This window comes from Cyanistes caeruleus, chromosome 16, assembly GCF_971803275.1.
Source record: "Cyanistes caeruleus chromosome 16, bCyaCae1.hap1.1, whole genome shotgun sequence".
Taxonomy (NCBI): domain Eukaryota; kingdom Metazoa; phylum Chordata; class Aves; order Passeriformes; family Paridae; genus Cyanistes; species Cyanistes caeruleus.
In genome coordinates this window covers 16,358,220-16,373,961 of record NC_141716.1, presented here as the reverse complement: position 1 = coordinate 16,373,961, position 15,742 = coordinate 16,358,220, and the positions used below count along the sequence as shown (strand labels likewise).

At 44.1% G+C, this 15,742-nt stretch overlaps 1 protein-coding gene across 6 annotated transcripts in view; it reads right to left on the bottom strand.

Moving 5' to 3' along the window:
- The window catches only part of NCOA6 (nuclear receptor coactivator 6), a 43,632-nt gene that overhangs the window by 2,376 nt on the left and 25,514 nt on the right, over positions 1-15,742 (bottom strand). For 4 of the 6 annotated variants that reach the window (XM_086853532.1, XM_086853535.1, XM_086853533.1 and 1 more), the window contains 5 exons: positions 11,428-11,549; positions 7,578-10,529; positions 6,431-6,499; positions 4,498-4,534; positions 1,120-1,268 (listed from right to left, as the gene is read on the bottom strand). In XM_086853532.1, the coding sequence (XP_086709658.1) occupies positions 1,120-1,268; positions 4,498-4,534; positions 6,431-6,499; positions 7,578-10,529; positions 11,428-11,549 (3,329 nt within the window). Of the gene's footprint in view, positions 1-261; positions 448-1,119; positions 1,269-1,510; positions 1,598-4,497; positions 4,535-6,430; positions 6,500-7,577; positions 10,530-11,427; positions 11,550-15,742 lie in introns of those variants that run through there. The other 2 variants (XR_015277160.1, XM_086853536.1) reach the window with 2 other exon arrangements.

Genomic DNA, 15,742 nt, shown 5'->3' with positions numbered 1-15,742 from the left:
ATCCCCTCAAATGCAGGCAGGGATTTTACACTGGCTTCACATTCTTGAAACCATTTTTTCACAATCATGAAAGAGAATTTATTTTTACAATACAGACTCAGACTCTTCTGCACAGTCCTGCCATAAGAAGTAAATGTAATTAAGTTCAGCAGTCACAAAAGTGCAGAACATATAGGTCCCCTGTATAATCTTTGGGAGTCATTGCACAATGACATAAAGCTGGAATGCTTGTTTGAAACTCTGAAAACACAATATTCTTACCATCACACTTTAGTACCTCCAGTATGGAAATGGTGGCTGAATTCAACTTGACTTCCTTTTATAATCATTTTATATTAATATCTCTTTGTTCTGTATATTATCTTTAAAATAGTGGTCGAATGTTTTCTCTTGACGGTCTCTCTCTACTCTCTTGCATAACTTTGGTCCATCAGCATTTTTCTGACCCTTAAACACAAGAAGCTGACAGAATTAGCTTCAGCCTGGTACTGGGCCGTGCATATCACACAAATGCTGCATAACTGTTAAAGATTGTAACCTGGATAGGAGTAAGGTACGTCAGCACCTGCTATTGCCATGGCTTAATAACTTCAGGAGTTCAGATGTTGTTGCGAAGCAGAGCTGAGGCTCTGTGCTAGCACACAGCACTCCCTGATGCTCCTGGCTGCCACTTCAGCAGCCTCTGGAGCGTGCCTGAACCATGACATTTGACTTGGCAAGAGCTGACAGTGCACTTGGGAAGACTTAAGTCTTGTGTCTTTCAGGCTTCAGGAAAAGGAAAATGTCACTTTTTGATCTGAGTACGGTCCTTCCAACAGTAACACATTTCTGCCAAGAGAATTCAACTAGGCAAGGTGCTGAACACTACGGTGGTGAGTGCTGCAGAAAACAAGTTCCACAGATGTACCAAAGAGGAATTCATACAGGATTTACTGCCAGTGCAGACGTCGGAAAACGCTTCAACACCAACCTGTGGCTAAATCCTTGAAACTAGAGATAAAGCACGCAAGGTGCACGAGCTGCAAACCAGTGTTATGAGGCAGCTACTGCCAGGGCAAACACCTGGGGAAGCAGGTTAGGAGCTGCCCTCTCCCCAGGAAGGGTGGCTGTGCATGTTACCTTTAGCTGTGCCGGACGTGGACGCAGGTCGCGAGGATCTCTTGCGCTGCCCGTTTTCTACACTTTCCTGTGAAGCGGCAGAATCCTCTGTTCTTGAATTTCTTCTACTTGGAGTTTTAGACTTTTCACAATTTTCTTTTGTCTCATTACTAATAAAGTGGGACAAAATATTTCTGATGAAGTGTGAGAAGAATTATGTTTTTCTATGCAAGTCAGACAAGCTGGAGGATGGCCTGACACAGGTACCAGTTCCGGACTATTAGCACTGAAGATATGAAACGCTAGAGATACCAGAAGTTCTATCAGATGAAGAATGACCTGAGTAAGCCAGAGTATAGTCCATTTCTATCAAAAATTATCAGAGGATACAGAATTGAGAAGTCCTCAAAGAGAATATTTTCAACATTAGAAGACCAAGAAATTAGATGCATTATAAATTGTCTGCTCTGTTTTCCACAGGTGCCACCATTACTGAAGTCTAGGAAAAGCAAACAGGTTACATTAGAGACTGCTGCAGTATGGGGGTACAGAGTTGAAATTGCAGATGGACATCAGGAGGAATTAAGAACTCTTTGGGGAGTATGCCAACTTTTGGGTTTGCTAAAAAGACTCCATTGATCCAAGTGATTTCTTCACATATTAAAAAAAAAAGGTTTTTTAAAACTTTGTTCAAGTTTTAAAGCTTGTCAAAATCCCCCCCCTTTTTTTTTCCAAACAGAAAGCTTTTTCTGCTATAAAATAATAATTTTAGGTACTGTGGAAATATTTTTCTTGCCACTGAGACAATAAAGGGAGTGCCACATTTTGTAATTAAATTCCTCTTTTATTTTATTGCTCTTAGCACTGTAAACTCATCCTAAGCTTTGGGTGTTTTCTCCTTAATGCATTATTGCTAGACAATTTATGGTGACTAAGCAGTTTCAGAAGTTTAAACCAAACTTCTCTCTTGTGAATTCAAAGATAAGTAATTAACTAAATAAATTGTTCTGCTGCTAATGGAAAAGAAGAAAGCTCATTTCAGGCCCCTTGGGTGACAACTTGCAGGATTTCAGGAAAGTCTCTGCCTGAAGCAGAGACTGGAGTGAACACAGAGCACAGGGTGTGACAGAGGTCTCACTGCAGTGTCACCCTTCACACAAGCCCTGCTTTGAGGGGAAGGACTCAAAGCACACAAACTTTAGGGTTAAGTAACAGAAACCTGAAATAAAACAGTTTCTCAGTGGAAGGAGGGACAAACATTCTCAAGGAAGGACACACAGCAAAGGATATATGGATTGTAGATTATCTCAGATACAAAATAAATACTGAAATCTATTTCCCCAAAAGGGAGTATTATGGGCCATCTATTAACTGGATCCCCCAAACAAGTCTCAAAGTGGTGCTCTCCTATGGACCTGGGACAGCTGAACCAGCTGTCACCTACCTCAGAGGACCCCCAGAGGGAAGCAAACAGGCATCAGCACCCGAAGTACAGGTCATTTTTACAGATTCTAGTGACTAAATCCAGAGCTGGGATTGTCTCATAGGAACCAGCACATCACTTCCCTCCTTTTATAGGAGGAAATCAAGTTACTCCAAGTGAAAATATTTCTAGTGGTTTATGGGTTGCAAGGTTCCCCTAAGGCTTTAAAGGTTTTTAATAGCTTTAAATGAGAATAGGTTTAGATTAGATATTAGGTATGGGAACTGACAATAGTCAAATAAGAGATTTTTAGGCTTCAGACATGAGCTTGAGCCTGTGTGAAACTAAGTCACACAATGTTCTCACTCTGACCTGGAGTGGATAAGGAGGAATCCAAACAATCTTTAGAGAAGGAAAACAACCTCTGCAGGTGTTTGTCACCTTGTTGTTTTCTTGCAAGAAAAGGTCAAGGGGTGGTGTTCCCAACTGTCCAGTGATGGTGATATGTTGGTTTCATGACCAATGAGAGTTTTACCTTTCGGACATTCTCAGACCTGTCTATAAAAGAAGATCTGGAAGAATAAAACTTGCTCTCTTGTGCAACCCATGTAGAGAGTCTGTGTTGTATTTTGACATTCCTAATACAGTGCAACAGTTAGGAAGAAATTGGCACAGCATTTCCAGAGAAGCTGTGGCTGCCCCATCCTTGGATGTGTCCAAGGCCAGACCGGACTGGGCTTAGAGCAAGCTGGGATAGTAGAATGTGACCCTGCCCATAGCAGGAGGTGGAATGAAGGTAAGTTTTAAGGTCTCTTCCCACCCAAACCATCTGTGATTCTATCAAGATATGTATACCATATGTCCTGTATGGTTCAACTCCAGGAGCCCAAAGCTGCCCACTGTATCAGCCATCACTAGACCCAGATTGCCTGCAAACTTTCCTTCCTTTCCAGTCTTGCTGAGAAGAGCATCAATCAGAAAAACCCTGAGAATGTCCTTGTGGTAATCTGATGTGCTGGGTGAGTCTGGAGATGGTCACACAAGGACACTTCATTTGGAGAATCTCCTCAGCTGCCAATGTCCCACCTTCAGCTTTTCAGAAAAATTCTATCCTGAAGAAAACTCACTGTGAAATTTCAGCCTGTCTTTGAGAGACACCAATCCAAATGAAGATAAATATGGTTAAATATTCCATTCAGAGCCATTCCTGATCTGAGGAAATGTACTGCATACCCTGCCTTACAAAGGAAGGCACTACCTCGTCTCCTGAGGAACCCAACAAGGGGCTGCCCCTCTTGCCCTGACCTAGGGGGTCTCTCCACACATAAGGGCAGTGTCCAAAACCTGACTGGCTGTGCCAGCACCACTAGCCAAAATCCCACCCAGGGGCTCTCACTGCCAACTGAGTGAGAGCCTGGGGAGTTTAGAATCTTCCAAGTAGATCTTGGAAACTGTACTTTCTTCTGATAGAACACAACCATTTGAAATAATATATTTTAATTACTGAATAACTTAACCAAGACAACATGAAGTTTCTACCTGACCTTCTTATCAAGTTTTGGTGGAGTGTTAACAAGCAAATAGAGGAAAAAAATCCTCAACATAGAAGAACAAACTTTTGAAAGACTTCTTTTCAGAAAACAAAAATTCACACAACAGCTAAGCTGCAGGCTTTTGGGAGGTTGATTTTGATTTGTTGTGCAACCATCAAGACCCTTCCAGGATATGAAACATCCAGGCCTGAAAGGATGAGAGGAAACATTGCTCAAGCACAGACTAAGGAAAAGGCTACCTTATATTCATTGCATTTCAGCAATGGTTTGGATCATTCAACTGGACTGATTTCTTAGCAGGAAAGAAAGGATATGGCCAAGAAAATGAAAAGCAGTAGCAGAGGTTGAGCAATTAAGCAAAGAGAAAGGGACTTCCTCCCACGAAAGCTACATCTACTCTGAATCTATAAACTATCTCCTTACCTTTGACCAGCAACTACTGCAGCATTTGTCTCAAGTTCTACAAAAGAAAAAGATAATTTTAAGGTCTGCTGTAGAGGTACATACCTGCTGACAAGGCATGACTAGCTTACATTTTTCTATCACATATTAGGTCTCAAGGATATGCTTCTCTCAAAGCAAAGCAAGCCAAAATACCACATTGGCCAAGTGCTTGGTCTGATCACAGTCTTCAGGACACTGCAGTCAGCTAGGACAGGGAAAAATTAAAGCCCTGCAGAAAAAAAACTGTAGAGAAACTCCTTGGCTACACTACACTCTTCTCCCTTTTTAAACTTCCATTTTAGACAGTTTATTTCTACTAAATGTTCTAGGTTTTATTAATTTTTAAACCTTGAAAGTACCCATCTTTTATTGTGCAGGTAAAAATTTGCCTTAACCCAACTGCCTCTCACAGCAATATCTTCTAATGACAAATTTCTGAAGCCAAATTGCACTTGTACAGAATTGGAAAATATCTCAGGGGAGATGATGCAAAGACCTGACCTGTTTTTTCTTTCTCAGTGATTTTGTACAAACAGGTCAGGTTTCCTCCGGAGTTTTCACCTCAGTAAAAAGCTCTCCTTAACAGCACATAAAATGTCAAGTCTTTTTACTGTCTGTCTTTTAATTCTCCCCATATGCACCATATCCTTTGTTGAGGGAAGAGCTATACCTAAACACAGGCCCTCTCCTGAGGAACTTGCAGAGATTTAGGGATTACCATTGCAATGCCATGGATGAACTCCCTGTGCTTTTGTCTCATTGTCCAGCCCAATTCCCCCATCAAGCTTGAGGCCAGTGGGACACAAACTGGGGTTTTGCCTTTGCAATTTAGCCCCCAAAGTTTGCTAGACTGTGCACAATGAGCAGAGGCATTAAAAATAAGTAAGAGAACAGCTAACATCTGTCCTCCTAGGATAAATTTGCAGTGTTGGAACAGCAGCCTCTTCAGTGTAAATGGATATATTTCACATTGTCTGAGAAAAACAGATGTCTTGGGAACAAAGGAACAACAAACTAAGCAATCAAAGGAGTTACCTTTCTTCCCACCCAAAATTTAAACTGGGAGATTATCCAACAGTAAAACATGGATTGCATCAGTGCTTCCCCCAGAAAGGAACCTCCACTACAGTCACAGCAGCACAGGGCAATGAGTCAGGTGTGAAAAAACAAGGGTATGACCACCTTTGTCTTAGTGGAAATTCAAAGAAAACAATTTCATACCATTTTTACTTTCTGAAAACCCTATTTCTAATCAGATTAGAGATGGAAATGGATGGAGAGTGGCACTTCCCATAAGTAAGCCCACATCTATCTGTTTTCCCTACTCAGCCTGGAGTAGGGAAAATTTTAAGTTACTTTTTAAAACCATCCCAGAACTGATGGTGAAACACCATGACAACAGATGTCAACATCATAAAGTCATCTGCCAGGGCTCCATCCTGAAACACTGCTGAGGGGGGCATTAAAAGTTGAACACAAAAAAAAAGGATTACAACTCTAAAACACAGTCCCAGCATGGCATGAACATATTCATATTCTTCTATATTCAGAAGGGTACAATGAAAGAAACACCCCTCTTATTAGCTCTGCATAGAACTTCCAAAATCAAATACAATGCATTGTTACAAATCCAGTCCCTCCAATTTATCACTATCTAAAACCTTCATTTTTACATTTTTTACTTGACCCCATCCTGAATCTTCTACAAGGCTTTGAAGTATTCCAAAGCACAATGTAACTAGCAGAGAAAAACAATCCCAAAAGCACAAATAATAATAAAAAGCCCTACCCAACCCCCCAAATACTCAGTGTATTAATGGCCACTGAATATGCATTCAAACAAATATATTTTCAGTTCCAAACATAAAGGATTTAGTTCACCTCTATTCTGCTTTTCCAAAGGAAGATTTACCTGTTCTTTGAACAGTACTTTCTGATGTTGCAACTGAACTTTTTTTCTGTGTTAAATGTTGAGAGGATGCTAGAATAAAAGTGGAGGGAAAAAACATTATTGTCAAAGGGAGTTCTTGTTATGTGATCAGGCTGGTACAAAATACTTTCCCAGCTGACTGATTGCCATTTACAGATGCAATGTTTTTAATCTACCCTTCACTCCCCTCCCACCACACACACCTCCCCCTTTTTAAAACAAACTTCGGCAAAACTATCCCAAGCAAGTTTTCTCAAACCAGAATGAGTGATGAAATGAAGTATCATAAACATTTTAAAAGGTAACAATTTTTCAGCAGACTGTGGCATTAAAGGAAATCCTAAAATTTCAATAGTTTAGTCTTCTTCTTTTAATGTTCATTTCAACAGAGATTCTGGGGGAAAATAGTATATTTTTAATGAACCAATGCCCTCACTCTTTCAATTAAAATACACAAAATGCTTCAGAGTTGCCTTTGAAGGCCTTTGGCAATAAAATGATGATTTGACCTTAGTTTGCCAAGTAAAAAAATCAGATGGAAAAAATAATTTTTGTTGAGCTAATGCTTTCTAATCTTCTATGTAATAGTGAACTTAGAACAGGAAGACAAAAAGTTTAACATTCCTTCCTAAATAAAGAAAGCCAGAATTCTTTCAGTGAAGCTCAAAGGAAGCTTCCATTTTCCAGTGGCATACAGCTACAACATCCAACAGCCATCAGGAAAGTCACACTGAAGCTGAAGTTTTCAGTTCCCCTGATTTCTGTGGATTTTATTATCCATGATTTTATCGTTTTGACGAGACCAAAGCAGAACACCAGCGTATCTACCGGTATAAAAGGGACCCTGAGTATTTGTCATTACTGATACATCCACTTTTCCTCCTTGCTTCCAACAGTTACATGAAGTCACCGAATCATATGTTCATGACAAACACCTCACTGAAGCAGTAAATGGAAAGTGAAATAAAACATTTGGAGCTCCAGTCTTGGCGAATACAAGGCTGTGTATCAGTCAGCTGTCAGAAACAAGAGCAGCTGTCAGCCTCGGCTGCAGTGCCCCGGAGAGCAGCCCCTGGCACACCCCCAGCCCCCCTCGCTCCCTCCGTGCCCCGCGCAGCCCCGCACTCACCTGCGCTCTGCAGCAGCTCCGGGGGTGCTGCGGGCTTCTCCTCGGCCCCGGCGCTGCCGCTGGGCTCCGGGCCCCCGCCGGGGCTGCCCGCGGGCTCCGGGGCTGCCGGGGGCGCTGCGGCCGGGGCCGCGCCGGGGCCGGGAGCGCTCGGGGGCGCGCCCGGGGACGCGCAGGACGGAGCGGCCGCCGCGGGGCTGAGGCTCGAGCTGCCGGGCCCAGAAGTGCTCTGTTTTGTAACACTGGGTGCTGAAGGCGTCCCGCTTTTGTTATCGGGTTCTGCTGGTGCTTGCTCTGTTCCCAAACTATTTGGGACCGACGTTTCTAGTCCCTGACCTTCAGTTTCTCCATCCAAAGCATACTGCTCTTCCCCTTTCTCCAGGGAGCCAGTGACCTTCTTGCACGCTTTAGTCAGCAGGAGCTGGCCAATCTTGTCTACCTTTCCCTTTCCCTTGCTGGATGAGACAGGGCTGCGTCGATTCCCAGATCCCGGGCTGCTTGTAAGCAGAGGGGAAACAACAGGTCCGGCCTGGGCTGCTGGCACAGGGCACTGCTCCCCCGACCCCGCACCTTGGGAAGTCTCCTCCGGGCTGAAGTCCTTAGCTGGCTGAGCAGGAAGCTGTGAAGGAACACTGGAAGGAGTTGGGGTGGAAGAAGAGAGTTGGACAGGAGATGCCAAGGGATTCAGGACGAGTGATCTGCTGGTGGGAATACTGGACACAGAACTGGTGGATGAGGTGCTGGGAGGAGTGGGCCCGGAGGAAAACTTGATATTCTGCGGGATATGCAAAGGACCAACAACTGCGACCGACTGAGGCATCAGGCTCGAGTTAGAAGTCATGGGGGCTGCTGGAATCGTGCTGGACTGAGAGCCCTTCATCACTTGGATGATTGAGGATGAGTTTATAAACACAGGTGTGATGAACTGTGGCCGGGTGTTGGACTGAACTGCCGACTGTCCCTCCGAAACCATCACTTTGCTCCCCACGTTGGGCATGGTGACAACAGTGGACACTAATGCAGATTGCAAGTGGGATGGCAATGGAGCTGATGTATTAGCAGCAGATGTAATAGGGTTGGAAGTCACAAAAACTGTGATCTGGTTGGGGGGTAAAGGACCTGAAATTGAAGAAGAGCTAACAGGCCTCTGCATTACTGGAGGAACACTCTGTGCCACGCTTGCATTTACTTCTCCCAGTTCCTGGTGCCCTGGATTTGGACAGGGCTCATTATTTTGAGGCAGGCTAAGTGAGTTAGATGGCTCCTTGCTCAAGGATGAATCCTGCAGTGGAGGAATGACAGCTATCTTCTTTAGCTCCTCACCAGTGGGGACTATTGGTGCCATTTCAAGACCAGGCAGCCCAGGGGGCTTAATGGTCACATTAGGAGCTCCAGAATTGTCAAGAAGTTGACTTAGAGAAGTTGGTGCCTCCCTCATAGCTGGAGACACCACAGCTTTACTTTCTTCCATGACTGGGAGCTTACTGCTGTCTAAGGCTTGCCCATCTTTTTTTGCCGGTTCCTCAGGAACCAGCGCTTTCATTTCTGGAGTAAGGACACCTTTCAGTTCCATACTGGGCTGGTCCTTGCTACCTTGGACACCTTGTGCACTTTGACTCTCAGTGTCTTGAGGCACACTAAGGCTCTCCTTACTGTCTTCAGGAATGCCAGTCACAGCAGGTACAGAAACCGCAGGATTCTGGTTACTTAGCATGGAGTTACTTTGAAAACTTGTGGTCACAGGTGTCGGCAAAGAAGAGGGACCAGCCATCATATTTCTCTGTAATTCCATGTTCTGCAAGAGAGATGGATTCTGCTGAGTTGTCAATGATAATTTAGCTGCTTTTGAATTCTGTCTGCCAGGGCTTGGTGTAGTTTTCCTACTGGATCCAGGACTGGACCTTCGACTATTGCTTGGGCTTGCTCTCTTTGTTCCTCCAGCGCTGGTTTGTTTGCCCGAATTCATGACCACACCTTCCAACTTGTGTGACTGTGAGGCAGTAAAACTGGACTGATTGTTAATTGTGAGATTTGATGGGGCTTGTCCAATGGCCTTTAAAGTAGTGGGATTCAGACCCTGCTGATCAAATCCTCTATTGAGATTAGGCCTGGGAGGTAAAGGGATATTGATCTGGGGAGGGAACAGACCAGCTATAGAAGCATTGAGCCTCTCTGGAGACAGGCTAATTTCTGAGGGTTCTGTGCTGGGTGGACGGTTGTTAGGAGTCTGAGGGTAATACGGCCTTGGGCTAGCTCTGTTGGGGGTTTTAGGCCTTGAAGTTTGTGATGGGGCAGCAACATTTGGAAAATGGTGTGTAAGAGCACTAGAGAGAGAACTAGACTGCTGCTGGGGACTTGCACCTTGGGCAGCTGAAAGTGGGGATGGTCCAGGCTTGGGTCCTGTCATCATTAACTGGTTCTGTGAAACTACTAAATGAGATGTCGCGTTATTCTGAGCTCCTGACGTTGGAGGGCCCTCAGCTCCACCTCCTTCTGGAAGAGAGGATACTGATGACACCTCTCTGAGGGGTGAGCTGGAAGGATTCTGTACATTATCTGGATAAACCATTTTTCTTGTGTTATTTCCCAGAGGATTGCCTGGCAGGGCCATCCTCTGTTTGTCAGGAGATGGAGGCACCGGCCCAGGCCCCTGGAGGTTCACCATCACTGGCATGTTCCCGCTCTGCTGCATCGGCATCCGCTGGGCATCTGGGTTCAGGGGTCCCCTGGGGGGGTGAACCCCCTGGGGCACAGGCAGCCTGACTGATTTGGGATCCTGCTGCATCATCAGCATCATCATCATCTGCTGCTGCTGCTGTGGTGTCTGGGGGGGTGCCTGGCCTTGCTGTGGGGCTGTCTGGGGCTGCTGTGGGGGTTGGGGCTGCTGAGTGTGTGGCATGAGCTGAGGTGGCATCTGCTGAAGTGGCCTTTGCTCCACTGGCTGAGATGGATAACCTAAGGCAACAGGATGACATGTGTTAAAACCAACCAAAAATCAGAGGAAGCAGAATTTCTATAACAAACAGGATTGGATAGAAAGTACACCCTGCAGACTGTTTATCTTGGATGAGAGCCACATTAACAAAGCAGGCTTTACAAACAAAGCCAAAGATTTTACTTAATTCATAAAAATAGTTTTACTTAATGTATGACTCACATGAGATTTAACTGGAGATCTCTTATTGCACTATATCAGCTGCTAACCCAGGTTCACACCACCTGACAAATCTGCAACTGCCCATAGGCTTCCTTTCACTGACAAATGCAGAGTTGGACTTTCACTAATTATTACTCCTTAAAAGTAACTTCAGAGTTTGACCAGCAGTTTGACCAACCCAAGAGTCATGACCAGCACACCTGTCCCAGACCTGACATTTTCCTCAGTACAAAGTAAATCTGCCATGTGTTACTCAGCCAAAAACATGTTAAGAACCCCTGTGTGGTTTATAATATATATCCTATTGCAGACTTCAGATTTAATCTCCTCTACATGCAAAGGATCATTCCAACTACAAACACTTTTTCTTCTCAAAAATCAGCTATTGCCCAATGCTGAATTTTTAAGACATCAGTCTGTGCTACAGCTAGAAATACAACATTTTTATCAGTTATGTTACTGCTGAATAATGCTACAGTATGATACATTTAGGATGATAAATGAGAATGGGGTCACCTCTTCATTTTGAGCAAACCCAAAGAAAACACTTAAACAATGGTACCAATTGCTTACTAGGAGGAAAAAAGGTTTGAACTTGAATGTGTGATAGCATAAATAAAATAGAACTGTCACAAAGATTGTTAAAAGCTCTCCTATAGTTATTACATTCAGATAATCACAGAAAAATCCTACTACCTGGTGGCCTACTTGCAAAATCTGAGAGTTTAGGGCCTGACTTATCTAAATTCATTCCTTGGTCTCCAGACATTGACGACTGATCACTCTCCTCCAGGCCAGCTGGACGTGATTCTGAAGAACTGAAAGAAAAATAATTGCAATTAAGATCCAGCCCCTACATCAGTGTTTGATTTCTGCTTCTATAACTAAGTACTCAAGTAGTTAATACCTAGCACTCTCCACAGCCCTGGAATAAACCACTGAAATGCCTCTAATGTAACCTGCCAGACTGGAACACACACTCCAGGTCTGTGTATAGTCACTGCCTTAAGTACTACTGTAAAGGAAACAAGTTGCCTGGTGCTCTGTTGACCTTAAAACATTTATTTCTACCATGAATCTGAGCTTTATAACTAAGAGAATTCCAATGGATATTTCAAATTATAGAGGTATATATATTCCAACTAAACTAAACAGGCTTTTCTATGACATCTGTATGGATAAGCAAATGCCATGGGTAAATGCATTTTTAATTTATTTTAATGGTAGAACATTTTCTTCCAGTGCTGCACCCAGAAGTGGCTCACTCAGGGTATCCAAAACCTCTGATAACATCACAGCACAACTGCACTGACATGTCAGGCATTGCAGTCACCCTCCAGAGCACAGAACTGTGTAGTACTGGGACTCTGTAAGTGATCACATGCTGGGGTCTGGGTTGGAAGGACCTTAAAGCTCATCTCATTCCATCCCCTGCCATGGGCAGGGACACCTTCCACTCTCCCAGGCTGCTCCCAGCCCTGTCCAGCCTGGCCTTGGACATTTCCAGGGATCCAGGGGCAGCCACAGCTTCTCTGTGCACTCTGTGCCAGGGCCTGCCCAGGGAACAATTCCTTCCCAATATCCCATCCAGCCCTGCCCTCTGGCAGTGGGAAGCCATTCCTCCTTGTTCTCTCCATCCATCCCTTTTCCAAAATCCCTCTCAAGCTCTCTTGGAGTCCCTTTAAGCCCTGGAAGGGGCTCTGAGCTCTCCCTGGAGCCTTCTCCTCTCCAGGTGAGCACCCTCAGCTCTCCCAGCCTGGCTCCAGAGCTGAGGGACTCCAGCCCTTGGTGCATCTCTGTGGCCTCCTCTGGACTGTGTCCAAAGGAGTGTCCTCCTTGTGCCTCAGGGCTGGAGGCAGCTCTGCAGGTGGGGTCTCACTTCAGTGGGCAGAGGGGCAGAATCCCCCTGGACCTCCTGCCCACACTGGGGGATGAGCCCAGGACTCTGTCGGTTCTGGGCTGTGAGTGCACATTGTTGGGTCACATTCAGTTTTCACCCATCAACACCCCCCAAGTCCTTCTCCTGAGGAATCTGATGCTCCAGGAGACTCTCTAGGACAATTTAAAATTGTCCAGACTCAATGCCCAATACTTTGACTAAATCAAGAGAGCTTTTGCAGACTTAGAAAAACTCCAAGTTTCTATAGTGAACAATATATATGGTCAGAGGATGTAAAAAAAAGCATGAAGAAGAGCAGAACTAAACTGCTTATCACTTTCATGAATATATGAAGTTTATGGGAAGTTCCATGTAAGAAAAGCTCTAAGTTAAAATTAAAGACAAAATCAAAAAAGTACACTGCCAATAAAGAGAGGCAGAATCATCTAGAAATGCCATGGGCAAAAGTAACACTTTCAGCAAAATAAGAATTTGAAATACATAATGGTGGGGAGATCTATCCTACTTCAATTTACTTGAGAGTAACAGTTTCTGGCATCTGTACAGCTGACCCAAAGCTGTAGACACCCATGGAGGCACCCTGACCGCTCCTGATGTTCTATCGGCTACCTAATCAACATTCAAAAAGCAGCATGTGACTGGAAATCCCTGAATTTTTGTGGGTCAAAACTGGAGAGAACATACACCAAGAGAGAAGAAAGGTGAAAATAGGGCAAACAGAACTGTTCCTGCCACTGCTGCTGAGGGCAAGTACTGGCAAGGAAAGCACCTGGAGTGCAATGCTGTGTCTAATCCAGCACACCACCAATTTTTGTGATGCAGGTAGTGTAGGCTTACATGCCTCCACCAATAAATTTGATGAAAACTGGCATAATGCAGAGATATGCCCCAGAGCATTATATTAACTGCCACAAGTGAATAAAAATTCTGGCAGCAAAATCATCCAGAAGAGCTGCAGCCTTTGGTGCAGGTACCAGCCATGTGAACTGAAAGCAATCTCAGCTTTGTCAATTTTGCTATTTATTTACAATGGTGGGAGATTAAAAATGCTACAGTTAAAGTTCAGCTCAAAGCTGATACACAGCATCACTGCACAGACAGCTTTAACCCAGAAAACAAACCTGGTGTACAGTGGATCCTTAGCAAACACCTCCTGCCAGATGGGTCTGTGCAAATCTGTCAGAAAAGACCCAAGGTTTGCCAGCAAAAAACAGCTATGGTAAGAAAGTCTGCTTCTATCATTGCTGGAAAATTTAAACACCAACTGAATCTCAAGTGTGGCTGAAATTCACCAGGCATGTTTAGCAACAAGCACTTGTGAAAAATAGCCAGAATATGGATAGCAAGATGTTTGTGTGAGGGACAAAATATTCCATATTTATTCTTCTTTTCTATTGCTCTAGTTGTAAAAAAATACATGAGTAAGTGCACACCAGGTACAGTCTGGATTGTTATCAGCAGTACCTCTGCTCTACCAGCTGCACTCTGAAGTACAAACTTCAGATACAAACCCCTCATCAGAGCAGAGAGAGAACTCCAGGAAAACCCAAACCAACCAAACCAAAGAAGGTGGCAGCTGCGTCACAAGGAGAGCAAACCTCAACTGACAGGTGTGGCAGACCCAGTCCAGCCCAGGAACAGCAGCTCTGGGGTACAGAGGGGCTCCTCCTCTGCTGCTGAGTGAGGGCACCCCCAGACCTGCAGTGAAACCCTTCCGAGTCTGCTTGGGAGAAGTCTCTTTGTCCTGCAGTGCTGTCACCACCTGCACTGGATGTGCACCTGAATGGCAGCACTGGCAATGACCTCCCACGGTGGACTATTTCCGCTCTCCCAGTGCACAGGTTGTTCATGCTCTGTGCACAGGGGAGCATTAAAGAACTTGTTTGTGCATGGATTTAACAGAACTAACCAAGCTGTTTTATCCACAATCCCATTTCATCTGGCATCTTGTTCTTTAGTTTACATCCCATTACCCACAGTCTTCAGGTTCAGCACGCAGATGCAAACACTTTTAAACAACCCAAATGTCCTGGGCTTCATTCCAATGCAAAGTTGCTCAATTAAGCAACCCCTTGAAAGTATTCTGGACTCAACTGAATAAACTCATTCAATAGCTCACTTATCCTATTTATGTTCCAATGTCACTGCAATCCATATGACTAATGGTACTTTTGTTATTATCTTATTCTTTCTTAGAAATTATTTCTTTTTAGTCTCTTTATCAATTTAGCTGCACTTTTTACACAAGGTTTGCTGCTCTGAGTTCTGAAATTTCTGAGGAAGAATGACAGAGAGGAAGCTGAGATGAAAAGCATCCTATTTGTTTCTGATGCAAGAGAAAGTGATCCAGATCAGATTACATTCCTGCCAATTCCAAGGCAGGGAAATGTTGAGCTTGCCCAATGATGTGAGGGAAGCTGAGAGTGAGGGAGGCAGGAAGGTGTTACAGCCAGTTTTCACTGCAGTCTCCCTCTTTTTGCTGGAGAACAAACTCAGGAACTTTTGTAAGAACAGCTCCTTTCTCAGTGCTTCTGAAAGGATCAAATACTGATATAATCCACATAGAACCAAAACGCTCATCCATATCAGAACAACATTCTGGTTCCTTTGTTAATTACACCAAAATCGGATTCAAAGCCTTATTTAGGAGCTGGAATTGAGCTGTCATAGCTCATTAGAAAAGCTGTAATTCAGACTTCTACTGTGAAAACTTTAATAAGCAAATAATCTTGTGAGGCTTTGCAAGCTCAGAGGAAGAGCTTTATAGACACATTTATTGATGTTCCCAGGCCACACTGAGGCTGGGTGCTCATCAGTAAGACCAATGAAAACAAAATCGTAAGAGTTTTCTTTAATGATTAATGGATTTTTTTTTCAGAACGTGGTGCCAACTCATCTGCTCCCTCTGAATGCTGTCACTTCCACAGCAAGGCACTTGTCCATGAGATTATTAATTTCATCTTCATGAAGGAATCTTGACACTGCAGAATATGCAGGCTGGGGCTACACACAGAATAACCAAGGGAAAAGTTAAAATATTGAACAGATGCTGAGTACTTGATGCCATCTTTGCACTGAACTGAACACGTGTCCCTAGGAAAGGCAGCATAA